Below are 27,595 nucleotides of genomic sequence, written 5' to 3'. Positions count from 1 at the left end.
GATGCGACATTTGAGAAAATATTTAAGGAGTGTTTTACAGGGTTTGCACTTCAATGAAAACTTAGGAAAACGTTTTAGAAAAAGATAATTCCAGCCTTCAACGCGTTAACCTTCACAGTCACACACTGACTTGGCATCAAATTACTGCTTTGCTCTCCAACTGCCGGGGTCTGGTCTTAAAAGAGAGACGAGCTGCCTGGGGGTGGACCTGCTCTCAGGACGCGGGGGCCAGACCCCAGCTCCTTGGGCACCTCCGAGCCTTCCTGCGAGCCTGAGACGGCCCGCAGTCGTCTGACACCCCGGTCTGCGTGTCCGTCTGCATTTTTCTTCGGTTTGGAAATTCCTCAGATCTGGACGCCTCGGCTACTTTCAGATGTTCTCCAGAAATTATCTTGAGCTGAGCCACATTTACTTAACCTTTGAGAAGGAGGCTGGTTTGTGAAGCGGGATTCCAGCTGACACTTCTTTATACTTTCCGAGGGCCAGAGCGACACAGGAAGAGCCAACAGGACCCTGGGGGCCCAGGGGGAGCCCGTGGGCTCGCCGGGCCGGACGCACCCCCGTGCAGGGGCAGGCCAGGAGCTGTGCTCCCCCCGGGAACCTCCAGGGAGGCCCCAGAACCGCTCCTAACGGTACAACAGGCCTCCCAGCGACGCCTGCCGATGCAGGAGCACAGGGCAGGGGAACCGGAGGCCGGCTGTGACCGAGGCTCTGCCGGCCTGGCCTCCTCCTCGTGGAGGGGCCACGAGGCCGCAGAGAAGGTTGCCCACCCCGTGGAGTGAGGGGCGCTGGCCGGGAGGCCTGGGCACCGGGGGGTCGCCTGGTCCCTCTGCTTCTCCTCTGTCAGGGGCCCCTCCAACAACCCGTGTTCCCTCGGCCAAGGGAACATGTGTCACCCTCTGGACCTGCAGGTGCCCCGCATGGTGAGCGTCCCCGCATGTCGAGGGCATGCCTGGCCCTTCACCCCGGGTCTCCTCGCTACCCGGGGGCCCCTGCGGCCATCGGCGCTGGCCCTCAGTGCCAGGGGGCTGGACGAGCAGCTCGGTCTGCTCCCCTCGCCTCCGTCTCCTGCCTTGAAACTACCCTGGAGGCCCCAGGCCCGAGGGGACCCTCCTGGGGGCGAAGGAAGCGGCGCCTGGGAAGCGGGGGGTGGGGTGGGAGGGTGGGGGGCGGGGGGTGGTGGTGGTCCTGCAGCGGAGGAGGAGGGTGCGTCCGCCAGGGCGATGCTGCCCCCCAGTGGTGCAGTCTCACGGGATCCGGGAGCAGGTGCCCAGGGCTCCAGCCCACAACCTCGGGGTCCCCCTCCTCTCCAGAGGGACTCCAGGACAGGATTCTGGACCCAGGCCCCATGCTTTCCCCTCCAAACACCATGTATCGCCATAAACTGGCAGAGAGATGGGGTCACGCGGGACAACTGACCTCAACTCCTAAATACTGGCTTCTGGGGAAGGGGTCTGGATGGGGGGCAGAGTGGGGTTCGGGCCACGCCCGCCCTCCAGACGGGCTGCACTGGGCTGTGAAGGACGGACGCATACGTTCTGCTCATCCACGGGGCTCTAGCTTTCCAGGGCCACCCTGCACCCCATCCCTGGCTTCACGGGGTTCCCAGTGTGTGGGCAGACAGCAGGCCCCCACTTGGTGGGCACGTGGGGGGCTGGCTGCCACTGTCCTAGAGGGCTCCTGGGAGGGGAGGCCTCCTGCCCCGCTCCACGGATGACGATGCTGTGGCGCCCACGGCCTGGAGCTCCCCCCACCCCCTCCCCGTGCACCTGCACAAACGGTCCTCTGTTTCCTCTCACCCCAGAGCTCAAGACCCTCTTGATGGCCGCATGCCAGGAAATGTCTCTCCCCCATCAGAGGGCTGGAGGAGCCTCAACGGTCCTTCAGCAGAGCCTTCCTGTCCTCATGGGCCTGGGGCCACCGCAACGGTGGGTGGGCAGCGTGAGTCCCAGGCCCCGACGGGCCGGAACAGAGGCAGCTCAGCCCGCCTTGTCGGCAGGCAGCGTGGTCCCCTTGCCAGGTGGCTGGGACAGACGTGAGGGCCCGCGCTCAGAGGGGCAGAGGCAGGGGCAGTGCTGCGCTTGGGAACCAACGCCAAGCAGACCAGACCGGCCCGCACACCCTCCCTGCCTCGGGGTCCGGAGGCTCCCCACACCCTGGGAGAGACTCTCGGAAAAAATCAAGTAAGAGAACTTCCAAGGGAAAGCCAACAGGATGACGGATCCCCCGGACCCCGCCCTTGCGGCAGAGGCCCTGGGACGGCCTGGCCGTGTGACCCGGGTGCTGACGGGGAGCCTGGCTAGGGGCTGGCTTCCCAGAGAACAGGAGCGTGCGAGAGGAGGTGCAGGACAGGAGAGCTCGGCATTCCTCCGGAAGCCAGGCCCGTGCGCCCGCCTGCAGGGCCCGTGTCCTCCCCCAGGCCTCCCCCGCTCAAGCCCTGGCTCACTCGGCCCGCGTGGGCCGCCTCCTTGCTGCCCACGGGGCGGGCCTCACCTCGCATCTGCCTCGAAGGCCGGTCTCCTGCAGCCGGGACCAGATGCTCTGGATGCGCCCGGCGTGCTCGGGGTGGCTGTTGGTGTTCCCACAGGTGCACTGGTGTTTCAGCATCAGCGTGTCGTACACGAGGCCTGCGGCAGAGGTGGAGGCGGCCGCTGTCAGACGAGCCCTCGGGGTCCCGGGCAGCTGCCCCCGCCCACCGCCCGCTCACGGCACTCGCCAACGGTCAGAGTCCCCGCCACCCAGGGTGTGGAGGGAGCTGAGCGGCCTGCGGTGCGGGGGGCAGGCGGGGCAGGAAGAACCAAGAAGGCAGTCTCTCGGCTGTGAGCCCTGTGGCACTCACGTCCAGGGGACTGCGCTGACCCAGAAACAAGTGAGATTTGGGTCCAAAACTCGAGTCTCTCTGTCAGGGGACTTCTCTATCGAGCGGTTCAACCTTGTGGACTGAGATCTGTCCAAGGTTCTTGGGGCCCAGAGGCTCAGTTCTGCCCTCAGAACCTTGCAGAGCAGCTGGACAGGCGCGTGGAGCTCACATTCGCGCTCGCACACACACACGGACGCAAGCGCATTTAAAATCACCCTAGAAACGGACGTAAATGGAGTCCAGGAACTCGCACTCACTCCCCAGCTCTGCACTCTCCACTTGGGACAGCGCTGGAAGCTGTTCAAGCCTGAGGGTGCCCAGCACAGAGCCGGCCCAGCGGCGGGGTCACCCTCAGGAGGGAGTGCCGCAGCCTCACCAGCCTGGGCTCCGCCGCAGGGAAGCGGTGGCCCTTCCAGCTGATCAAAGTGACTGATGTCACCTGGCAGCTGCGTGGAAGGTGGTGGAACATGCATGTCTGGAGAAAGGGGGGGGGGCGGGTGGGTGTGGTCACCTTCAGCTTCCACCAGGAGCCTCCCCCCCTCCGTGCCATGCCCCTCCTGGGGCGGGGGGGGGTCAGCCCCTGGTGACATCTGCCAGGAGGCGGCCCTGTTGTCCCCGACACAGCACAGTCACACACCTCGTCTCGCAGGGTTGGGACAGTGGGAAGGTGGCTGGGTGAGTGGACGCCCTGGCAGCCACCGGCACCTGTCACTAACATCTGCTCGTTCAGGTGGAGAAGGGAGGGAGCGCCAGGCAAAGAGCAGGGGCCGCGGAGTCAGAGGCCCACGGCCGCTCCTTCTCCACGTCTGATGCTGCCAAGTGGAGGCATTAGCACCAGCCTCCGGGGGAACGAGCTTCGAGGTGAGCCTGTTCCTACAGGTCCAGCTGGACACGGCAGTGCCCGAGCCTCCCCGCTCAGTCTCTTAGAAGTTGGGCTAATGGGAGTCAGTCCCCTTGCATTGGAGGGATTCTGGGACCACCAGCAAAACTGAGCGGTGGGACAGGGGAGAGTGGGGTTGGACTTCTGGTAAAAAAAGCAGTAGGACAGGGGCAGGTTTACAGTCAGTGCGCTAACGAGGGTGTGCCTGGTAGCGCGTAACAGATGCACACACACGTCTACGTGGACGGCACGGACGTATGTATGTGCACAGCTTAGAGGCCCATCAGTGCCACGACACGGCCACCCGCCCCTCCACAGCATCGTCGTGGTGATAAAATCGCCTCCTGACGTTTACTGGCCACGAGGCCAGGAACTTCAAGGTGATGCCACTGTCATCCCCTTTCACAGACGGGAAACGGCAGCAGAGCCGGCCTGCAGAGTGAGCGGGGAGCGGCCAGCATGCTGGGCAGACGCGCGTGGGCTCGGAAGACGCCAAGAATGGCCGACAGCAGTGCAGGGGCCCCAGAGTCCTGGCTTCGTAAAATGCACAACGTCTGTGTCTACCTGTCTGCCTGGCTACGCGCAGAAACAACCCAGGAGGTGTGACCTGAACGCCGACAATGGCTCCTCCGGGGGGCAGGGTTGGGGCACCCGTTAGCTTCTCAGGTTTCCATCACATGTCCTTTTTTTTTTTTTTTTAAGTATTTATTTATTTATTTGGCAGCGCCGGTCCTTAGTTGCAGCACGTGGGATCTTAGTTCCCTGACCGAGGATAGAACCCAGGGCCCCTGCCTTGGGAGCGCGGTGTCTTAGCCACTGGACCGCTAGGGAACTCCCATGTGTGCTTTCTTACAGTGAATATGCGCTGTTTTATACATTAAAAAAAAAAACTGATAACGAAGACAAACTAAGGAGGTCCATCAACAGAGCAGGGTCCAGCGGCCGGGCCACTGCTGGTGACGTCATGCCGGCCCGCAGGCTCCCTGGTGGGACCGCTGACCGCCCGGGGGCACATCTGACACGGGAGCGTTTCCACTGTGGTCCTGGGGTCTGTCACGGGAGCTGCGCCCTTCTAACAATGGACCTACCTCAGCCAATGGCCAGGGCCTCACACTTTAAAGAGTCACCTGCTGATCCTATTGGTGATACTTGGCAGTTTTCTGGTTTTCCTTCTGAAAAGCAAGAACTTAACTTCTGGAGATACTGACTATGAAACTTTTCCCTGAATGTGAGCAGTATCCCGAGACCTGACAGAGAGAACACGGCCACGTCTGCACATCCCAGTGTGCAGAAAAACTGGGTGTTTTATGAGAACTGTTTGGAGGAGGATGAAACTGTTGTGTATTTAGATAACTTTACCTTAACGTGCCACCAAGAAGAAACATCCAATGAGTTAGATGAGAACAGTGTGAGGCACTATCCCGGCCACCCTCCCGTCCCAGGCGGGGTGGGGCAGGGTGGAGGCTGCCCCGGGAGCAGCCTCGGCCCGACAGAGGCCAGTGCCTCAGACCCTGGTGGATGCCTCACTTGGCTACCGTTCTCAGCCCTGACTTGCGGGGAGCGCCCTTCAGGCAGAGGCAGAGGGTCCTGCCCGCAGACTTCTCCCCGGCCGGGCGGGGCAGTGAGGCAGCACAGGTGGAGGACAGCTCGGTGCAGAGAGCAAGCGTCCAGGGCTGGCCGAGCCCTGCTCTCACGCGATGCGCAAACACCGCACGGGGTCACCTGGGCCTCACAGGCGAGGTCCTGGCCGAGCACTCAGTTCGAGGTCGGGAAGGATGAGAAAGGGCAAGGTCGCTGCCCTGCTGACTGCGGACAGGAAGCCGCCCGGCCCGCGCAGGCCCCGCAGTGGCGCCTCCCGCCCCCTCACGTCTGCCCGGGCCACAGCCCCGACCCCCTGCCCCACGTTACCTGTGGTGAACCGCGGCTTGGTCGGGGGCTCCTGCACAGACATGGGGAAGGTGGCGGACGCGGGGGAGGACTGCGCTCGGGACAGAGGCCGGTGGCCGCCGAAGGACACGGGGATGCCGGCCGCCTCCATTGACGCCTGGTAGCTCCTCAGCTGGTGGACCCGTTGCTGCTCCAGGAGGAGGGCTTGCTGGGGGAGAGGAGACAAGAGCCATTTTTGTTGCTTCCAGGCAGCTCCTGCCCCTGGCTGGAGGGCTACGTGTGTCCCCTCCTCCCAAGTCGCTCATCCACCCGGCCCTTGGCCCTCGGGTGGCACCGGGTGGACAGCCTGCGCTGGCCCCGACCAGACCGGACATCCCCGTGGGAAGACAGACCATCAGCGGAGACGCCCGGCGAGTCCGGTCAGGGCTGACAGGGAGGCCCGGCCCAGCCGGGGGGCCGCGGGGGGTCCCTGAGGAGGTGGCACCCAGGGAGGCAGGGCGGCCGGGCAGAGGGTGCTCGGGGCGGGGCTCGGAGGTGTGAAGAAAGGCACTGGCGCAGGAAGCCACGCCGACGGGGCTCGACAGCACTCCCGGCCAGTCTGGTTTCGACCAGGACCACTTGGTCTGCACGCCAGAAACTTGGATGAAAAGCACATCATGGCGGAAATGCGACTTCTTCTCCATCCCCGACCTCTTCCCTCTCCTGGTCTCACACGTCCTCACGCCAGGACGGGAAGGACGGCTGAGGCAGAGACGGCCAGGGCCCAGCGGTCTGGGCGTCAGGGCCGGGGGGTGTGGGTGCACCTCTCCGAGGCCTGGACCCAGAGCGCAATCCCCCGGACCCCACTTTAGCCAAAAATAACCAGAGTAAAAGTGGGTGGGTTAAACACACACTTTACAAGCTCCTTTTTCACAGAAGGTATCTTCCATGTGAAGAACGGGCTTCTGTGAGAATGCCAAAAGGTCCGAAAGCGGGAAGTTTGCAAACCAAAGGGCCTCCGCCGGATGAGACTCTAGGGCTCGGAAGCAGGGAGCCACAGCCCCTCTGCTGAAGCTGGACAGGCCCCCCCATCACCCCTTCCCTGCTCTGGACTCTGAGCCAGCGGACAAGCACACACAGGAAGACGCCACGGGGACCGTGGGCTGCGCGGGAGAGAGGCGCTGCGCCCACGGGGAGGTGGGTGCTGGATCTGGGGTGGAGTCAGGGGAGAGGTGGAGGTACCAGCGGTGCGGGCGGCCGCCCAGCCCCTGCCAGAAGCGCAGGGAGCGGGGGCTTCCTCGCCGGGCGGCCACGGAGGGGAGGGCAGGACACCCTGTTCAGAGGTGCTGGAGAAAGCAGGGCTCCTGGGCGACTGCAGGCTCCACGGCCAGCCCTGCCCTTGTTCTGGGGGAAACGCTGTCCTTTGGGAAGCGCGGGCCCCGGTGAGCAGCAGACCCCCTGGACGAGGGCCCATGGCTGTGCCGCGGCTCTGGGGGCGGCCTCTGTCCGGGCTCCTGACCTCCTGCCTTTAGGAAGCAGAGTGGAGAGGAGAGAGCCCGGAGCCCCTCCCAGGCGCTTCCTCCCCTTCTGCTGACGGGGCGCCCAGTCTCTCCCGATACGAGCCGCCTACAGAACGTGGTGCCCGTCTTAAGCTGAGACCTGCACGTTGTTGCGTGTGCACCAAGCTCCCCCGAGAGGGGCTCTGCTTGTGGTTCCCCAAAGCACACAGAAAGCAGGCGTTTCTGATAACTGTCTCAGGCTTGGAGTACAACGAGGATAATTTTCCTTAGTGAACGCTGGCCACTTTATCATTGACAAGACACTAGCCCTAAAAAATTGTCGCAACGCCTTCCAATTTCATACGAGCGTACGAACAGCAAGCTGAATTCCAGTTATAATGAGAGGCTGGCTTCCTTCAAAAACGTGCGAGGCCCACGCCCCCCAGCACGGGAACAAGGCCCCAGCTCAGGCCCCGTCACCTGCAGGAGTCTGCACAGCACAAAAGACAGCGGCTTCGTCCTGCTGGGACCTCCCTGTTTTCATTAAGCGTTGGTTCCCGTGCACTTTGCAGAGTGTTTAGCGCTGAGGCTGTGGCCCGAGACAGGAGACCGGCTGCCCTCCGAATGACAAATAAGAAAAGCAACACAGCGCCAGCCACCCGCGGTGCCCGCCCTGGCGTGTGGAGCCCGCAGAGAGGGCTGAGCTGCGGCCTGTGGGGGGTCTCCAGAGAAACCTACGAGCTAATCCTGTGTGTCACCTCCCGCCCCAGTCCAGATGCTCCCGGGTGGGCAGACGAGCAGCAGAGGCACCTGGCCTGGGCTGCCGGGCCAGAGGAGGAGCTTGGCTGGGCAGCCGGCACCAGGCCCAGCAAGGAGGGGGTGGGCAAGCCGGGGCCCTGCACCTCAGGTGCTGAGCTCCAGTGTCGATGAAGGACACGACTAGATATTAGAGTCCACTCCTCAAATGCCCTGGGTCGGATTCCGACCTGCTGGCCGGCCGTGCTAGCGTTTCCCGGACCTGGCAGTTTTCCTTTTCACTCAAAGTCAATGGATCATCCCTCAGATTTAGTCATCAGTCTTGTGAGTTTGTTCATTGCATGTCAGTGCCAGGGAACCCGACCCGCTCTGGATACCCGGGCCAGGCTGCTGTGCTGCACCTGTAAGGCTGGTCGCTGGTGGCTTCTCGGCCCCCGAGGTCCTGGCTCCTGATCAGATGCCACCTAGCTTTCTGATCAGTTAACAAACCAGCCTCCCTCCCCACGTTTATGCTGATCCCACCAGCACGTGCATCCGTGTTCAGCTGCAGCCTGTGAACCTGAAGGAAAAGCATCCCTAAGGAGTTCAGGGCCTGTGCTTAGCCGGAAGGCAGGCGCATAAGTGCCCACAGCGGGCAAAGGGCCAGCGTCCCTGGGGGTGACTCGCTATAACACAGACGTCGCACCACACCTCCCTCCCGCATCGCCAGGGAGACGGAGCCTGGGCGGTGGGTGTGGGGGAGGGCACCGCCCCCGGGGCCCGGCCCTGCTCAGCGGGTCACCTGTCTGAACAGCAGCTCCTGCTCGGTGGGCTGCCGCTGGCCCGGCGCCACGTCGTCCTCATCGCTCTCGACGGGCTCCTGCTTCACCTGCACCCCGGCCAGCGTGTGCGCCTCCTTCGGCCCTGGGGGCCGGTCCAGGAACGGCTCCTCCAGGAGGGCCTGGTGCTCGCGCAGCTCCTCCTCGGTCTCCTCGGGGTGGCTCTCGGGCTGCCGGGCCGGCTCGCTCGCTTTGGGGATGATCTGCAGCACAGAGGGTGGGGACGGAGCTCGTGTGACGTGGGGCGAGCGAGATCGCGGGACAGGAGAAGGCTGGTCACGAAGCCCACACCTCAGAAACACGGGCCAGCCTCTGAGGGCGCCGGCACACGCACACACACGTACGTACGCACGCGCACACGCACACACAAAGCCCACACCTCAGAAACACGGGCCAACCTGAGGACGCTGTTACACACACATGCACGCACGCACACTCACGCACAGACGTGCACACACGCGCGCACACACACACACACTCACGGGTGCCAGGTGCTGTCCGAGGTGCTGAGAAAGGACACAGCCCGGCATTTGGTACCTGCTCTTAAGCACATGTGTGCCTGGCACAGCGAAGCGCAATGCAAGTTACAGGTGTGGACCCACGTCCACACCTGGGCGTGAAGAGGGAGGCCTCCTTCCTTCGCGGTCACAGCTGCTGGGAGAAACCTCGCCCGTGCCCCTCCCCTGCCACCTCAAGAACACGCGCGTCCCAGACGCCGTGATGACCCTGCCTGCCAGCCCCCGACGGGGCACACGTGGCTCCCCTGCTCTCCCCTGGCCTCTGCGCCCACTCACGCCTCGCTGTCCGGTCTGCCCTGGGCCTGCTGCCTGGACACCACGCTCCTCAGCAGCGCGGTCCTTTCCCTGCTGACGGTCCCACACGCCGGTAACCCCCAGACGCAGGTGCCCGGCCCAGGCCTCGCTCCTCATCCCCAGACCTACCGCCCGACGGCCTGGTACGCATCCTGGCTCAGCACAGACACCCGGGGCACCGGCTCTCGCTGGCCCTCCCCCTTCCGTGCCTGCCCAGCACTGCCCATCTCACGTCTCTGGAGAGCACACTTCTCTCCATCCTCACGCGCTGCTCCCGTCCTGCACCGGGCAGCCTGCATCTCCTGCTAGATCACAGCCACGGCCTTCTGAGGCCCCTGTCCCGTCCACCTCGTGTGGCAGTGACAGTGGGCGCTCAACGTGCCACCACCCTGCCTGAGCCCCTGCAACTCTTCCTCTCGTCCATACTTTGCTCCTCTGCCGTCGGCCCTGATCACCCTCCCCTCCAACCACGCCATGGCCGTCCTGACATCACTGCAGTTTCCTCCCGACGGGCTCCCCACGGCTTCCCTCCCTCCCGGACGCCCCTGGGCTGACGCCTCGACACCCCTTAGACCTCCAGTCTTCTCCGGGAGGCGTCCTTTGGCCTTCCGGGTGGGGGCTGGGTGATGCTCACCTGCGTCCGCACCCCCAGGCTTTTCCAGCCACAGGAGTCATTGCAGCTCTGCAGCTGCCGTTTACACGGCCGCCTGACCTGCAGCCTGCAGTTCAGGTGAGGGTAGGGGCCACTGCTGACTTACCCACGGGGCACGTGGTAATTATCCATTAAACGTTCACCTGAACGACTGGGTAAGTGAATGAGCCGTCCAGGGAGTGGGAGGGTCAAGGTGGAAAGTGAGCAAGGCCAGCAAGGCCAGCACGCCGGGCGCTGCAGGACAGCAAGGGCCGGCCCGACGGGGACGAGGTGGGGACCTGGCCTGGCGTGCGGGGGACCAGCAGACGTGCAGCCCAGAAGTAGGCGCTGTGGTCGGCCGGCCCGCCAGGGCCTGGGAGGACAAGGGCCTGCCCTAGCTGCTGCGACGTGGGGGAAGGACAGGGCCATGCAGCAGCAAGGGGGCAGCATGTCCAGGCCCGGGACACCGCAGAGGGAGGGCCGTCCAGGATGGCGCCTTGGGTCTTGGGTGACGAGGCTGCCGCCCCGGGCACGGGGGCCAGAAGACAGACAGGTGCTGGGGGCACAGAGGTCTCGGCCGTACCCGGCCTGAGGGGAAGTGGTGAGCTGGGAGGAAGCTGAGAAAGAGGAACAGACGCGGGGGCCCCTCCTCTGAGGCGGGGGCCCCTCCTCTGAGGCGGGGGCCCCTCCTCTGACGCGGGGACCCTCCTCTGACGCGGGGACTCGGGCACGAGGAATGTCTCAGAGCAAATTAATACCTGAACTGCTTGACTTTCTGTAAACTGTGGAAGAACGTGCCCCAAATTTCAAAGCCCCCGGCGCACGATCCGTCCATTCGCTGTGGGGCAGATGTGACTGGTGTCGGGGCTTTAAGGAGACGCGAAGCTCTCGAAAGCCCGTTTAGGTCCCTGCCATGCGAGAGACCTGCCCTGCAGGGGAGAACGAATCTTGCCACCACTCCTGACTCTGTTTCTAGAAGGAAACCGAGGTCTTCAAGGAAGCCTAATGTTTTCTCGTCCTGGGCGTTTGTATTTTAAAAAGTCCTTACAGAGCCGCCTGTGCCCTCACCCACACCTGGATGCAGTGAAGCCTGGCCCACGAGGGATGGATTTGGGACACCTGAGCCAGTGCTGGTATTCCATTAGCTTGTAACCAGCCAGGGGTCAGCTGTACCCGGCGGGTACCAGGGCTCAGCCCCAGAGGAAGACTGAGCTATAGATGCCCTCCTCAGCACCTGCCTTACTTTGCTGAGAAAATAGAGTTTTGACTGGGCTAGGGGTTTCTTTTATGTGATCATCCCCTAAGTTGTCTGTAATGAACACTGTAAAGGAAAGCAACCTATGAAAGCCAAGCCGTGGGAACCCCAGGCCCTTTCTTTACACCTGCCCATGGCAGCTTCTCATCAGAGAGTCCCAGTCCAGCCGGAACAAGGTGGCCACAGCTCCGGGAGCAGGTCAGCGCCGCTTCAGCGGAAGGCGATGGGGTGTGAGTGGAGAGGAGGCGGGGCGGCGGGGTGCTGGCTGGCAGGCAGGCTCAGAACTCTAGTAAACAATCCGGCAACCTCACATCCAGGTGCTTCCACAGATTTCTCACCGCGGTTCATCAAAAAAAAAAAGTGTTCTGAAAGTCTGTTTCTGATGATTTTGAGATCTGTCGATCCCGTCTGCTTCCCACACACCTGGAGTCCGCGAGGCCCCATGATGAACTTCGTGCCTGGACAGAGTCCACTCGGGGCCAGACTGTGCCTGCCCCCCCGCCTGCCCCTCCACTGGGGTGGGTTGAGGCATGGAGGACCCATCTCTGCCAGAAGAGGGCGCTGGGCCTCTCCCAGGCCCGGCATGTCCGCAGGCGCCCTGAAACCTCAGCAAATGGCATTATAAGCCTTGGCTTTAGGACCCACGGGGTCAAAGCTCTCTCGTTTCCGCTGTCCCCCAGGGCCTGGCGCAGAGTCTGATAGGTAACAGGGTGGGCTCTGTGGGAGGTTTATTGAGCGTGGGGCCTGAGAAGGTGGCTGGGGAACAGACCCGGTGAGAGGACGCCACGGCAGAGGGATGGGGAGGGAAACAGGAAGGGGACAGCAGCCAGGATGGATATGGGAGTGGCCAAGGCTCCTTGCGATGCGCTGGAGGGCAAGAGTGTGAAAGAATTGGCAACAATGGACAGCGCGGTGGAGGTCAGGGAGAGGGACACGGGGACAGGGACGGGGGAGTGGACAGCAGGGGGCGGGCATGGGGCTGGGGGCTCCCAACACCATGGACTTCACCCTCCAGATGAAGGTCCCGGAGGTGCTTTCTCAGAGCGGGTGGCAACCTCCTCTCCGCTCCGTGGAAAGATCCCAAAGGGTCAGGGGACTGCCTGCGGGGAAATGACCCTTGGGGGCTCAGCCAGGAGGGGGCCGAAGGTCAGCAGAGAGGTGGGTCCCGGCACAGTGAGGGGAGGGCGGGGCAGATGGAAAACGGAAGCGGGGAGCACAGATGCTCCAGGCCAGGCTCGCGGAGGGAGCCCGGGCGGCTGAGGGCCGGGGAGTGGGGACTTCGGGGGAGGTGGGGACGCCACGTGGACAGAGGGGGCAGGAGAGAGGCTCCCGCAGGGGAGGCCGAGGGGGAGGGCGGGGCCCCTGCAGGGGACTTGGAGAAGCAAGGTCTCTGTCGGGAGGGAGGCCGCGGCGCCGTGGCCCGAGGGTGGCCTGCAGGGGGGTCACCCGGAAGCTGCGCCTGGTCCTCAGGACGCCAGGCCTGCTCCAGGCCCTACGGCAGGCGGCCCCTGAGTGGGTAAGTATATCCGGGGACGCAGTGGAGGTGGAGGCCCCGGGAGCAGTGACGGAAGGGTAGAGGGTCCTCGTCGTCCGGGAGGAAACGGGGTTGTGACAAAGCTGAGAGCATGATCACCGAGAAGACGAGGAGAGCACGGGAAGGTGCACTGTGGACAGAAGCTCAATCCTCGCTCTCTTCCAGCACTTTCCTTTCAAATCCAAAACTTCAGCGTGGTTTCGAGAACAGTGCAAGACCCTTCACATGCCCTTGGCCTGGACATCAGCAGACGGCGGCCATGGAAACAGGCAGAGGCCGCCTGTCCTTCTGCTGACCTACGGCCGGCTGGCGGGCTGCCGGACCCAGCCGGCAGACGTGTCAGCACGACGCTCTCCCCAGAACCCCAGGGAAACCGTCCACCATGGGGCTTTGAGGGACGGGCTTAGCAGCCGTATCTGCCGTATCTGCTGTGTCCCACAGATGAATTCAGTGCCCGTGCCCACTGTGTGTTGCGTGTGAACTTAGTAGCTGTGTATGACCCTGCTGACCTGTATTTACGTTTCCTCCATTGTTCCAATAACACCACTCGTGGCCTCTTTGGTCTGATTTGAGTCCAGCTGCAGGCGAAACTTTGTCTTCAGGTGTCCTGTACGAGGATGACATTTCGGGAGAGTCCACGTACTCTGTAAAGTGCCCTGGAGGTGGAGGAGGGCTGCCCCCTCAGGAGAGACGTGGGCGGTGCCCCCCGCAGAGCCCGCGGGGCCCTCGGGTCGGGCGTGTGTCCGTGGCGTGGAGCCGGGCCGTCAGGGGTTGGGGTGGTATGATCGTGTTGCCTGTGGACGTCAGTCGAGGTCTGTGGGCTGTGTTCTACTTCTTTCCATGAACGATGGGCAGAGGGGTTCAAGGGCTGGATGCGCAAGCCTCAGAGGTTTCCACGTGCGTCCTCTGGCCCGTGTGGGGGGTTCCTGCCCCCAGCCCGGGCACACCCGCCCTCGCCTCCCAGGCCGGCCTGGGTGAGGAGTGTCCCCACCCTTCCCCCTGCAGCTTCACTGTCAGGGATCCCAGGGGCACGACCCCCATCCCTGCAGCCCGTCCTGGCAGGGCCTGGCAGGATGCAGCACCTCTCGGGGGGCGGAAACTCCACACTGGGGTGGGGGGAGGGCTGTCCCTACGTGGTGGCCTCCCTGTGACGCCGAGGGGCCTGCCACACACCCGCCAGGGGTCTTCTCTCAGCAGTGACACCGGTGTGTGTGCAGCCAGTCTCCTTGGGCCACGGCCACAGACAGAGGTCTGTTTCTCTCCCTGTCCATCTGTGAAACGCAGCTCTGCATCCACAGGTTGGGCCGGTCACTCAGCAGATCTGGCTCCGTGAGAGGAAGGAAGGCTCGCTGCGAGTGAGTGCGACAGCGGAGATATTGGCGGTGATGCCGCAGCAGACGGGACAAATGCATCAGCTCTTTGTCTCCCAAAGACCCTTAGGATCTCGGGAGCACCCTCTCATCGATTAAACGAGAACAGACGTAAGCCATGTTCCTAACAAGAAGCTTCTAAAAGCCAGACTAGAGTTCGGGGCTCAGACCTAACTGGTGAGCAGGCCATATTTAAAGGTCATTGGATACACTCATCATTAGACACCCAAACAAACGAGGCCCCGTTTTCGTATTCACAGTGGAGGCTGAACAAGCAGTGAAGCACGCGAGGAATGGCGGCCATCCCGGCGCACGCTGGCCAGGGCTGCAGGGAGCCGCTCGGGGGCCGTCAGGGTACGAGCCCCCGGAGATGAAGGGCAGAAATGTCAGTGCTGGCGGTACTAGATATGACTGTCAGCTCCCTGAGCATCCCGGGAGAACAGCGTACAAACACTTCAGTCAACTGTCGTTCGCTACGGCAAGTCAATCACAGAACAAAACCCAGGGGATCAGCCAGCTTCTAACTCCCTCTGTGAAGAAGGCACCGCACACGGACAGGTGCTTCCTGTCTCCCTAAACCTCCTACCCATCCATCACTCGGTCAGTGACGTAGTACAATAAGAAGCCGGTTGGGGGCTTCCCTGGTGGTGCAGTGGTTGAGAGTTCGCCTACCGATGCAGGGGACGCTGGTTCGTGCCCCGGTCCAGGAGGATCCCACATGCCACGGAGCGGCTGGGCCCGTGAGCCATGGCCGCTGAGCCTGAGCATCCGGAGCCTGCGCTCCGCAACGGGAGAGGCCACAACAGTGAGAGGCCCGCGTACCGCACAAAAAAAAAAAAAAAAAAAAGAAGCCCGTCGGTATTAGGAAGGTGCCGTGAAGTGCCTTTGACGCTTCTGACACTTGGCGATGCCCCGCTCGCCCACCCTGATCAGGGGCCTTTCCTGCCTGAGTGGGGGGCTGGCTTCAGTGGCCCCTCCCACTACTGACGCCTCCCTGTGCTGCCTGGTAGGAAAGCCCGCGCAGCCAGGGGGGCTCCGGGGCAGGGCTGGTGAGCCTGTGTCCCAGCACCTGGTGGGCGGCAGGGGTCTGGGCTTGGCCTGCCCTGAGCGTCTGGCCTCATCCCTGGAGAGGGCGGGGTCCCTCCTCACCTCTCCACCTTGCACCTGCCGGGCACCTAGACACATGACCCTTCCCTCGTCCCTAGGCCCCTCCCATCCCTGACCCTTCCATCCCCCAGGGAAGCAGACAGAGGCCTATGCGCACCTGACAAGTGGAGCACAGGTGACCCACCCGAACAGGGGAAATGACGGGTGAGCTTTCACGGGAAGCAGACACGTCCATAATCAGGGCTCGCTGCCCCCAACCCACCAGCGTTCTCACGTTTCCTTCAGAAAATGCCCAAAGTTGCCTCCTATCACCTCAACCTCTTATTTTTTTAACAGCTTTATTGAGATGTAATTCATATAGCATAAAATTCGCGCCCTTTCAATTGTATAACACAGTGGTTTTTCGTATATTTACAGAGTTGTGCAACCGTCCCCATAAGCTGCTTTTAGAACGTGTCCACGCTCTCATAAAGAAGCGTCGCACCCCCAGCCCCTGGTGACCACCAAGCTACTTCTGTCTACGGGTCTGCCTGTTCTGGACGTTTCACGTGAATGCAATCACACACCATGTGTTTATCAGTCTTTTGTGCCTGGCCTTTTTCACTCAGCACCACGTTTTGGGGGTTTACCCACGTGTGGCCTGTGTCAGTGCTTCTTCCCTCTTTGTGGCTGAGCAATGTCCTGTCATATGGACGTGCCACTCTGTTTATCACGCACCGTGCGATGGGCATGGGGGCTGCCCCCTGCCCACCCATCCGGAGCAGCGCTGCTGTGAGTGCTTGTGGCCAGGCCCTCGCCCTGAGTTCTCCCGGACAGATGCCCCCGAGCTGCCAGGCAACGTGGTCGCTCCACGGTTAACCTTCGGAGGAACCGCTGGACCACGTTCCGAAGTGGTTCGTCTCCTCTGACAGAAAGAGGCTTCACTTCGAATGTAAGCATTAGAAACAAGCCACTCAGAGCTGCTGCCCCTCCGTCCCCATAACCAGCAGGGCCCCACTAGCCTTGCCGCTGCTTCCCGCTGAAAGGGGGCCCCGAGTGACCGTCCAGACCGTGGAGGGATGCAGACCTCTGGGCGGGAGCCCTTCCGACGAGGCTGCTGCAACAGGCGGGCAGGGCACGAGTGCCGAGGGGCTCAGAACCCGTGCTTTGGGGGCCCCGTGCCTCCGCTGGGGCCTCTCTGCTGCGGGTCTGCTTAAGAGGGTTAAGTGCCCTTAAGAGACCCCAGAGAACCGTGCAGGCCAAGTAGAATAACCCCCCGGGAAAGAGACGCTTCGCGCGCACAGCGCGCTGCAGCCACGCCCAAGCCCGCAGGCCCCACCGCCCGCCGCAGCCCGGCCTCACCTTGCTGAGGTGCAGCTGCGGCTGCTGCAAGTGCTGCTTGTGCTTCTCCAGGAACTGCTGATGCTGCTGCTGGACCACCAGGTGCTGCAGTGCCTGCGCGCTCTGGGGCAGCGGCGCCGACTGCGTGCGGCCCAGCGGGCGGTGCTGCCGCAGCTTGTGCACCGACGGGGACACGCGCTCCGCCCCCACCAGGGGCTGCGCGTGCAGGGGCAGCGCTCCCAGGCCTGCAAGATAGCGGTCTGAAGAGAACACAGTGGGGAGAGGCAGCAGAGGGGAGGGGAGAGGGCCGTTGAGTGACTGTCGGAGGCCGGCCGGTCCGGCACCGCCTCCCTGCAGCCCGCCGGGCCTGCTCTAAGCTTGGGCTTCAGGGCAGAGGCCTTCCATCATCTGGTCCCCGGACACCCAGGTCCAGGCCGTAAACGAGAATGGTCCCGGCACAAACGCCCGCAGAGGGGCCCCGGTCCGGCTGAGGAAGGGGCCAGGGTTCTGGTGGCTCCAGAGTGTCCTGGAAGAGCAGGCTCCCCCCCGACAGCCCACAGAACCAGGGTCTGAGGATCGGTGGTCCCTAGGGATCAAACCATCCTAAAGTTCTCTTAAAGCATAGATTTTATACACACAGAGGGCATTAACACTTTAAAAAATCCTGATGCACATTGCCAAAATCTCTTTCTATGAATTTCTGGAAAGCTTTTGCTACCAGCTGATAGGAAAAGGGCAGCTTGGCTGTACCCGTGCCTGGACTAAGTTTTTCAGTTAAGAATCTATATTGACGGGACAGGGTCTTGTTTGAATCTGTGTTTGAATCTTGTTTTAAAATGTAACCTCTTCACGCAAAACCCAGGAAGGTAAACGTTTTTCCTCCTGTATTCCTTTGTATTCCAACCATCAGTATTTTTTTTTTAATGAGCTTTTATTGATTTTTATTTATTTATTTTTGGCCGTGTTGGGTCTTTGTTGCTGCGCGGGCTTTCTCTAGTTGCGGCGAGCGGGGGCTACTCTTTGTTGCGGTGCGCGGGCTTCTCACTGCGGTGGCTTCTCTTGTTGCGGAGCATGGGTTCTAGGGCACATGGGCTTCAGTAGTTGTGGCGCGTGCGCTCAGTAGTTGTGGCGCACGGGCTCAGTTGCTCTGCGGCATGTGGGATCTTCCCGGACCAGGGCTCGAACCCATGTTCCCTGCATTGGCAGGCAGATTCTTAACCACTGCGCCACCAGGGAAGTCCCAGTAGTTTTTTCTTTCACAAATTGTTGGTTTAGATAGTTTACCATTTTTCCCCAGTTCCATGGGCAAAAGGGTATAACAAACCCATCCCAGGCCACCTGAGTGTCTGTTCCCTGGCACCCGAACAACATTTAAACATGACTCAGGCAGACTATGACCCCAGATCAGGGTGTCTGACCAGGAGAAACAGCAGGTAAACTGAAATGCCAGCTCTTGGCTTCTGCGACGGGGCACCTGCCTGAGGTGGCCCTGCTGACAGGTGGGTGGCTCCTGCCCTCCCCCAGGGTCTCCAAAGCCAGTGGGGCTGTGTCGCTATGTTTAGTCGAGGCTGAGACCCCCGGTGGGTACGGACTCTCAGTCTTTTCCTGGTCCCTTCATGGGGCTATTTTTGAATTAAAAATACTACTTTGTGCCAACAGGAAAAAACCCTCAACCCTAGCAAAACTGTCCCTTGTTACCTTTTCAAAAAGTTAATCAACCACAGTTCCCTAAGCCACCATCTCTTTTTATCCAAACCAGTAGTGTTCTGGAAAGGTAAGTTATCTTAAACTTTACTGTCTGCTTGGCTACTAAATTAAAGTGAATAACTCAAAATGCATTCGAGATAGAATAGAATCGTTCTCTCCCCAGCTTTCTAGAAAAGTTTTTTAAAAAAGAACGGCATCATCGTAAAGAAGGTCTTTCAGAATTCGTCAGTTGTTGATGTAGGTATTGTGGGGGATTAAACCATTTCACGGAGATAAGGACACGCCACACAACGCTGCATTTACGGGATTAAAAGGCTACTTAGTTACTGAAAAGGTCCCTTCTTGGAAAACATCCCTTGTTTTTAAAGCTCCCGTGGACCCCCAAGGACGAGGGTGTAACAGGTGATGGGACAGCAGAGCCCTGCGCTGGGGTGATCTGGGCCGACCCCACATCATATCCCGCAGAGAAGCTTCTCTCGCTTCTAGAGGAGGGAATACTAATTCCATGGAGATCTGACGTCAGGTTGGACACAGGCTCAGGAACAAGGAGCTCAAGTGGGCCAGTGAGGCTGGGACTCCGGTTCCTGCTGCCGTTGCGGGTTCTCCAGGGCTCCCCTCTCTCTGATCTGGGCCTCCAGCAGCTTGACGACGGCGCAGACGCCTGCCTTCACCGGGCGACGCCTCCCAGAGGACACAGGCCACGGTTCCCGCGGGGCCGTGGGCGTGCGCTGACGGTGGAGAGGCCTTACACACCCCGACGCCGGCGATGCTTGGGTTGGACACGGAGCTGCCTGGGGCGCAGGCCTTTCGGGCTGGAGCCCAGTTTTGTTCTGCCTCCGTTCCTCACCTCTCACCCCCATCCCACTCACCCCAAATTTGACCCCAGTGCCCCTGGAGGGTAAAACTGTGGGGCTACCACGCTCGGGGACAAATGCAGTGATCAGCATCACTGAAAACTGGACACCCTGACCTTCTAGTAGCAAAGCCATCAGCTGGCAGCTAGCTTCCGGTTCAGAACCTAAAGGTGACCCCTTAGATCATTAACGAGAGTTTTTGATGATAACTCAAAAGCAGTTGGTTTTCAGTATATGTTGTAAAACTTTCAAGCATGAGGGCACAGTAAATTAGGATCAAATTCTGTCCTGGATGACCAGCTGCCTGCAGAGGCCGGCTGGGTTGGGCAGGGGGAGGGCCCAGGCTGCCCCGCCCACAGGGACCTGCTTCTGAGTATTTGTGAAATGATGCGGTTCTAGCTCTGACACTGTCTGTCCGTCCATAGTGACCACCAGCAAGCAGGCAGGTCTGTGGGCCGACCACTGGGGAACCTCAGGGAACCTGCCGGGGGCAAACCTGCAGTGACCCTTCCTGACTCTGCTCAGACGCCCCTCCTGGCACATGGCTCCATCGCAGAAATGTCTACCGTGCACCTTCCAGCACCAAACACCGTGGGGGGTGGCAAGGTCGTAGGAAAGAAAGCCCAGCATCTGTTCTCCGGGGGGAAGGAAGCATGCCCAGAAACTGCCTGCAGAGTGCCCGGGAGGAGGGCTGGGGGGCACCGGAGTGGGGCCTGATGCAGAGGAAGGGCTCTGAGAAGAGGGCGGTGGGTGCGGAAGGTGCCGTGCGGGCCCTGCCAGTGCTGGGCGAGCGGCATCCCGCGTGCTGCGCGGGAGGAGAGAGGGAGGCCTACGCAGGCTGCTTCCACGCTGAGAGCTGGGGCTACGCGCCACGCCGGAGCTGTCCGACAGAGCTTCCTGGGCTGACGGAGTGTTCCACGTGCCTACTGCCCCACAGCCAGTGGCCACGTGAGCATCTGACGAGTCGCGTGTGGGACTCGCCGTCAAATCTCTCCCTCTGCTGTTAGCCTTCAGTTTCAATGTGGGTGGCCACACTGGCCCAGCTCTGGACCCTGGCAGGGCTTCCCGGGCCTTCCTACGAGTGTAGGGTGACTCCAGAGATCCCAGGATCAGGGAGGGGGCGGGGAAGGGCCCACGAGACCCCCAGGAAGGACAGACAGGCCAGCAGGGAAGTGAGGGAGAGAGCGAGGTTGAAGGTTAAAAACGATGAAAGACCAAGAGTCACCACCACAACCAGAGCACCTAACAGCTGAGGAGGGAGTGAGGTCAGGGCCGCCCCGCTGATCCTCAGGGCTCAGGAGTCCCCTGTAAAAGCCAGGGAGGAAGCTGAACACCCCGCTGGGTGGTGCCTGGACCCGGGGTGATGACCCTACGGCAGGGCCCCCTCATTTCATGGCGAGCCCCACGCACGCCGTCACTCGGAAGGTAACACTCTTACACTGTTGTTGCTAGGCAAATTTCACAGCAAATCTATTTTTTTCTAAATATAACCACCCCTTAGATGGGGCACATTAACAAAAATGTTACTGCTAATAGAAACCCGCTGCCCACCAGAGCCAGCCCTGGGCTTCCATCACGTGTCCGACGACCCGAAGGGCGGACCCATGAGGGGCTGCCAGCCTGCTCTCGGGAAAGTAACCAGGAAGTGTGTCTGACGCTCCTGCCTCCACGCACCCGGCTCTGCGAGTGGACTCGGTCTAGCCAGCCACAGCCGGGCATGCGAGGGGCAAGTCCAGAAGTTCTGGGGGGACAAGCCACCCCGCCGTCCCTCCCGGGGAGCCCACGACGGCCTGACGCGGCCTGCAGCATGCTCACCTGTGACGAGGGGCGTCTGCGCGGGCGGCTGCTCCAGGAGGACCACGTGCTGCAGAAGGGAGCTGGGAGTCGCCCCCGAGTCGCGCTCCAGGGGTGCGGTGCCCAGGTAGGGGGTGAGGTGGGTGCCGGGGAAGAGCGAGATGCGTTGCTGGAGGGCCGGGAGGGCCAGTCTCTCGGCCTCCTGCTGGCTGGCCGCCCCCTGGAGAGGCACAACCAGGCTCCCAGGGTCAAGGGCCTGGGACGGCCGCCCCACGCCACTGCCACCCAGACCCGTGGGCACCCACTTACCGCGGAGGGGCCGGTGGCGGGAAGTCCCAGCGTGATGTTGGGCAGGGATGGTGACGTGTACAGGGGCAGCGGGCCCACCGAGCCTTCTCGCGTCACGAGTCTGTGTGCCAGGCTGGTCTGGGGACAGAGCACACAGGGCCATCACACAGGCTCTGCACTGCCAAGCCTGGGTGACACTTGCCAAGGCAAACGACCACAGAAAACACTTTGCGGCAGACCATGCCCAGTTCTGAGATCCCCGGTACAGAAATCTATTAACGAGGACAGCACGGGGGCAAACACGGCATTCAAAGCAGGCTACAAGCACTGCAGCCTGATTCACAATTCTTCACTCTCTTGTTTTGTTCTTATTCAATTCACTCATCGTTGTAAACTATCAGAATAAAATCTAGGACAATATATTTATCATGAGAGGTAGAAACCAGAGAAGAAAGTATTGATTAAAAAAGAAATCCCGGGCTTCCCTGGTGGCGCAGTGGTTGAGAGTCCGCCTGCCGATGCAGGGGACGCGGGTTCGTGCCCCGGTCCGGGAAGATCCCACATGCTGCGGAGTGGCTGGGCCCGTGAGCCATGGCCACTGAGCCTGCATGTCCGGAGCCTGTGCTCCGCAACGGGAGAGGCCACAGCAGTGAGAGGCCCGCGTACCGCAAAAAAAAAAAAAAAAAATCCCGTTACATAAAAGGCAAATAATGGTCACAACAAGGTTGGCAACGTATAGTAGAGACAAAGACCAATATATAAAGAACATGCAAATCAAACAAGTAGTGAGAAATGACAAAGAAGAACCCGTATGGAGAAAAAAACTCATAGAAAAAAAATACTCAACATCAGCAGTAATCTAAAAACATACCTAAAAATCTAAAAACATTTAAAAACCTATCCAGTTGGCAAAGATTTTCAAAAACGACTACAGCACCTTGACCCAGAGAAACAGAAACACACTGCTGGCTGGCTCATAAATCGGTGTGCTCCTTCTGCAGGACAATTTGGCAATCCGTGTCAAAAGCCTTAAAACCGGATCGAACCTTAAATCCTAAAATCCCACTCCACCCTCAGAATGCACCCTTAGGAGATAAAGCTGGACGCACACAGACTTGGCCACAGGAGCGCTCTCTGCAGCAGCGTCCACGCTGTGCTACAGCGTGTCAGAGGATAAATCCATGAGGGCATGTTTACACATGGGGACGTTCAGGTTGGAAAAATCTTGTTGATGACTTGGGAACTTATTTATCACGTGTGGGTAAGTACCAGTCCCCGAGGACTTGAACTGCTGTCGTATTTCACATCTTTTTGCTTCTAGAATGAAGGTTCTTTGCTAAAAGGACACTGTCCTATTCACACGGTATCCTCCCTCACTAGACGCCCAGTGACATGTGCAGGGCCAAGGGCACAGGAAGAAGAGGACGAGAAGGTGGTTGCCGTGACGCTAGCTGGTGGTGTCATGGAAAATAACACTAGCGATGGGTACCTAACCAGTTCTCTCCTAGCCCTTCTCACAATGGACTATATAATTAAGGATGAGAAACATTTTGGGTGCTTTAAAATTTCACTTTTGCAAGGTTAAAAAAAAACATGCGCTGAAAGTTGTCACAAGTTACTGTAAACAATGGCAGGCTGCCTGTAGCCCCGGCTGGAAAGTCCATCAGAGGACTGGGCGATTACCACCCCAGGGCACGTGCGCAGGTATTCAGTGCTTTGCAGAATTTCCTAGGTGGCTTAATGGTGTCATACTTGGTGTTACTTGGAAACACACACGCACGTGATAAACTCCGTCCTCATGCTCTAAGGGCAGAGCAGGAAGGACCGGCGTTCCTCACCTGGGAGGGAAGTTAGTGCATCTTCCCCAGAGAGATGGCTGCGGCCACCTTTAGTTCATTCATATATTCAATAGTACAGTAATGATTAAAGGGCTACTTTAAAAAGTAGCCCTTTTTCTAGATACAAAAAATATCAGCAAGCTATGATTTAGAGAAAGTGATTGAGATTGCCAAGGAAAGCACGATTTTGTTCCTGGATTTGTCCAGGAACAAAATAAGCAAACATTTAATGTTTGAAAGTTGTCATTTCCTCTTTATAACCAAGGCTTTTTTTTTTTTTTTAACCTGATTTATTTTTAGAACTAAAGCAGCCTTCTGGGAACTGCCTGGTATGTTGATTTGTCCACATTTCCGGTGCCGGCCATCTCCATCTGCCCTAGGACGTGCTTCTCAGCTGCCCAGCTGCCCAGGAAGGCCGGGGCCAGGGCAGCGTGCCCTCTGCACGCCCCCGAATCACACTTGGCTTTCGGCATCGGCTGAATGTCTTCCCCTGGGGAGAGGCTGTCCACGGGTCAGGGGAGCCCTGCTTCCTCCATGTAAGCGGGGCGGGGGAGGGGTGGAGGATGCTGAGAGTCCCTCAGTCAAGCAGGGAAAGGGGGCGCCGGGCCAGTGGGCCTCGCTCCCGCATGAGCACCCCACCTCACCTCTGGACTGGAGAAGGAGAGCAGACAGAATGGAGCTCTCAGAGAGAATGTCCAGTTCTGACTATACTTGAAATCCACAAAGGACATCCAATCGTCATCAAATTTTCAAAGACTACCCCCATGATTACAAGGAATATCTAATGTAAAACATGAAAACTGCGCTCTTCACGTTTCTTGTGAATCTTCTGCCATCTATTAATCTGCAGTAGCTTAATTTACATTAACATGTGATTTGTAAAGATCAGCACATAATTTAAACTGGCATCCACCCAAATAAGGCGCCTCCACAATATGAACCAGTAGGCACCTAACTGCCCGTTTTAGATGAAATCAGGCTCTACGACAGCGATTGACAAGCCACACTCAGCGTTCACATCTCACTCCAGGGAGCGATTTCTAGGCCAAGTTCTAAGGCTAATTACAGGTAGACCTCAGCTGTGAACTCAGTCGCACAGAGAAGCGTTGTTAAAACTTTTAATAATGTAAACAAGTATTGAAACCGGTAGGTTGAAATGCACAGGTACTAAAAGAAGTAGCACATAAAGGAAAAGAATAAAAGAAAATGGGGATTCGGCAGGCTAGAGGCAGCAGCACAAAATCATTTCCAGCAGTCACCTGAGTTTCCAAAAATCTGCTTATACCTTAAGTGTCTAGAAACTGGAAATGAAAACGGAGTGGACACGTGCGCCTGTGTCCTCCAACTAAGACTTGTCAACCCTCTGGAAGGGCAGGACTCATTTCTAAATATTTAAGGAAGAAAGTAAATACCAGTATTTGATAAATTATAGCCTCCTGTACGTTGGAAGGAACGTAGAAAACCTCATGAGAACCTTGCAGTCAGTAGGACCGTCTGAGCAGAAAGGACACGGCACTGCTGGCTCAGTCCAGGGAAACGAGGTGTGCAGCCGGCTCCCCAGCGGTCGCCCCCGCCCTCGGGCCCCTGATACCGGTCAGCACCTGCCCATCCCAGTGGGCACGGGAGAGACGACTGGAAGCCGGCCCTTGGGGGGCAGGGTGCCTGGCACAGGGCTGGCACGAGGCAGGAGCTCCAGAGACACTTGTGGGATGAGCCGGGGGAGAGAAAGTGAATAAGGAGGGAAATGAATGCATATGGAGCAAAGGTTCTGGAACCTCCGGCCCGGAACATGGCCCTGACCGAGGTCTGGTCAAGGGCACGACCTGCAGCCAGCCTTGGGGCCCCTCCACCTGGCCGGAGCAGCCCCCCAGAGAGAGCTCTCCCGGAACTCTCTCTGCACCCACGTCCCTCCCAACCTGCAGCGCCCTGGGGTCTGACCGGCAGAGGTGAGGGTCGCTGACCCTGTGGTCAGAGGCTCCTGGTTCCTGAGATGCTTCTGAAATGCTGCCCCTGACAGTCAAGATTGAAGGGCAGCTGGAAACTGCTCTTTGGAGCCAAAAAACCAGACGTGGACAGGCGCGCTGGGCACTGACCTCAGTCGGGACGCTGGGGACGGCGGGCGCGATCCCATTCTCCGCGCTGGCGTTCCCGGAGCTGTTGTTGGGTGAGCTGGGTGCGGAGCCCGGGGCGCTGCTGCAGGCCGAGTCTGGGGGCGGGAGAGACACCTGTGAGCCTGACTCAGGTCAGGCAAGGACACCGCTTCCCAGGCCCTGAGCTGCGCTGGCCGCCTGTCCTCAGAGCTGCACTTCTGCTTTGAGCTGGCTGACGGCAGAAGTCCCAGCAAGGAAGAACAGGACCACGGCCCCCAACAAGGGCCATGGAGCCAATTCCTTGCTCTGTTTTGCCAGCGACCCCTTGTGAGCTTCGCAAGCCTGTGGCTCGTGGAGGCCCCACCGGCACCTTCTCAGCTGTGCACACTCTCGACTTTATTCCCCTTTTGAAAAGTCTCAAGATGATCGTAAACCCCAGAAAAGGAGACCCTGAACACTTACTGATATTCTAACAACAAAAGGCAAGAAAACACAGAGGCCAAATGACTGTGAACAGGGGAAGGTCAGATTCACTGTACTTGCTTACAGAGCCCCCTCGGTCAACATTTGCTTTGAGCTGATCTTTGCATTTTTCAAACATCCAAGGGAGAGCACAGTTGGTGGCTTCTGTCATTGATTAGGGTCATCTGAAAACCCACCTCAAGATGCTCTCCAGGTAGCTGTGACGGGGGGGTGGCCCCAGCCCACGCATCGGGGCTGGGACCGAGGCGGCCGTGTGTCCCAGCCGCGTCTGCCCCTCAGTTCCAAAGGAGCCACTGTGGCTGTGTGTGCAGACATGTGACGTAACAGGAGGGTCTTGTCTGGCTGAACGCTGTTTATCAATGGCAGCCTCTGGTTAAGACCTTCCAGAGGGAGCCGGCCTGAGCCATTTGCCTTTCCCTCCTGAGTACTCACTGACCACGGGCACTGCTGACCTAAGACTCTGCCCTGATCTGGGCTCCCAGGCTCGAGGAGGGGAGGCCTGGGCCACCTGCCTAAGCTGGCACGCCGTGGGCGCTCAGCAGGCCACCCTCCAGCGCACGAGACCACGGAGCTGCCCGCGGGGCCTGGCCGACTCTGAGACCTGAGTCCAGCCGAACTTGGGGTAACAGTGAGAAGGCTGAGGGTGCTGGTGTGGGTGGCAGTGCCCATACCCCAGCGCCCAACCCCACAGGCCCGGCTCTCTCGGGGAAGGAGACCTGACCCCAGGGGCACACGCACGACCCCCTCAACCCAGGGGACCGTGAGCGCTCTCATCCTCTCCCCCGAGCAGCGGTCCCCCTGAGGACACCCTGGCAGCAAGCGACTCTGTCCACTCGAGGGCCCGCCCCGCCCTCTGGGGCACTGATGGTGAACTCGGGCCCCGGCTCCCCTCCCTCCTCCCACCAGATCCAGAGCCTGGACTCCGCCCAGTGAAGTCCCACTCACACGTGCCCCCGACTGGGCTGGCAGGTGTCACACTTCACGCGTGAAGACAGGGCTTGTTTCCCCGACCCCCACGGCAGCATCCCCCTGCCTCAGACGCCCACATGGTGAGGCCCTCCCCCTTCCTGCACGCGGGCCTGTGTCAGCAGCGTCGGCAGGCGCGCTCTCCTAGGTGTGTGTGCGAAAGCACAACAACTTCCGGGGGCAATAAAAGAATATATATACTCTCGCTCCAACTTCCCACCCGTTTTCAACTCGAGAACGTCGATTATTGTTTCATTCCACTTCAAGGAATCTGGCCTAAGAAAATAAATACAAACGTGTAACCGTCACGATATTATTTGCGTCAGCACGACGGAATGCCACTAAAGGCGCCAGCAAGTGTTGTGACTACCGTCAAGGGAGGAAAGGATGCGAGTGCACACAGGGCGCGTGACAACTGCACAGAAGAAGGACTGGAAGGAAACGTGCTCAGATGCTGACGGCAATTTTCTCTGGACGGTGTTGGAGGGGCAGCCGATTCCCTCGTTTGCTTTCCCTGATGGGCACGGCTTTGACGAGGGACTGGGAACAGGCAGAGTGACGCTGCCACGTCCCGGGACCTGTCTCACCATCATCCCAGTGCCACCTCTGGCCCCCGTCTCACCGCCGTCCCCCTGTACCAGCCGGCGGAGCTGCTTCGGCGACGCTGTGCACCTCTCCTGCTCAGGAACCTTCACCACCTCCCCGGTACCCCGGGGGAGGCGCCCCCGCTCTCTCTGGGAGCCTCCCTGCCTGGAACTCCTTATTTTCCAGTCTTGTGGAAAGCCAGCTCTGCTCAGAGCATCCTGCCTCTCCAGCCGCCGGGAGGTGTGCTGGCCGGGAAATCCATCCCTCATCTCCGTGCTGCCT

The 27,595-nt window shown here is 60.0% G+C and overlaps 1 protein-coding gene across 2 annotated transcripts in view; it reads right to left on the bottom strand.

Annotated features, from left to right (window-relative positions):
• HDAC4 (histone deacetylase 4) overlaps positions 1-27,595 on the bottom strand; it is a 284,834-nt gene that overhangs the window by 45,381 nt on the left and 211,858 nt on the right. For both annotated transcript variants that reach the window (XM_060015821.1, XM_060015822.1), the window contains exons 9-15: positions 25,283-25,395; positions 21,373-21,489; positions 21,085-21,283; positions 16,730-16,968; positions 8,643-8,882; positions 5,649-5,835; positions 2,494-2,627 (exon numbers count right to left, since the gene is read on the bottom strand). In XM_060015821.1, the coding sequence (XP_059871804.1) occupies positions 2,494-2,627; positions 5,649-5,835; positions 8,643-8,882; positions 16,730-16,968; positions 21,085-21,283; positions 21,373-21,489; positions 25,283-25,395 (1,229 nt within the window). The remainder of the gene's footprint in view (positions 1-2,493; positions 2,628-5,648; positions 5,836-8,642; positions 8,883-16,729; positions 16,969-21,084; positions 21,284-21,372; positions 21,490-25,282; positions 25,396-27,595) is intronic.

This window comes from Delphinus delphis, chromosome 7, assembly GCF_949987515.2.
Source record: "Delphinus delphis chromosome 7, mDelDel1.2, whole genome shotgun sequence".
NCBI lineage: Eukaryota > Metazoa > Chordata > Mammalia > Artiodactyla > Delphinidae > Delphinus > Delphinus delphis.
The sequence above is the reverse complement of the archived record's forward strand: the minus strand, read 5'-3'. Positions and strand labels throughout refer to the sequence as shown.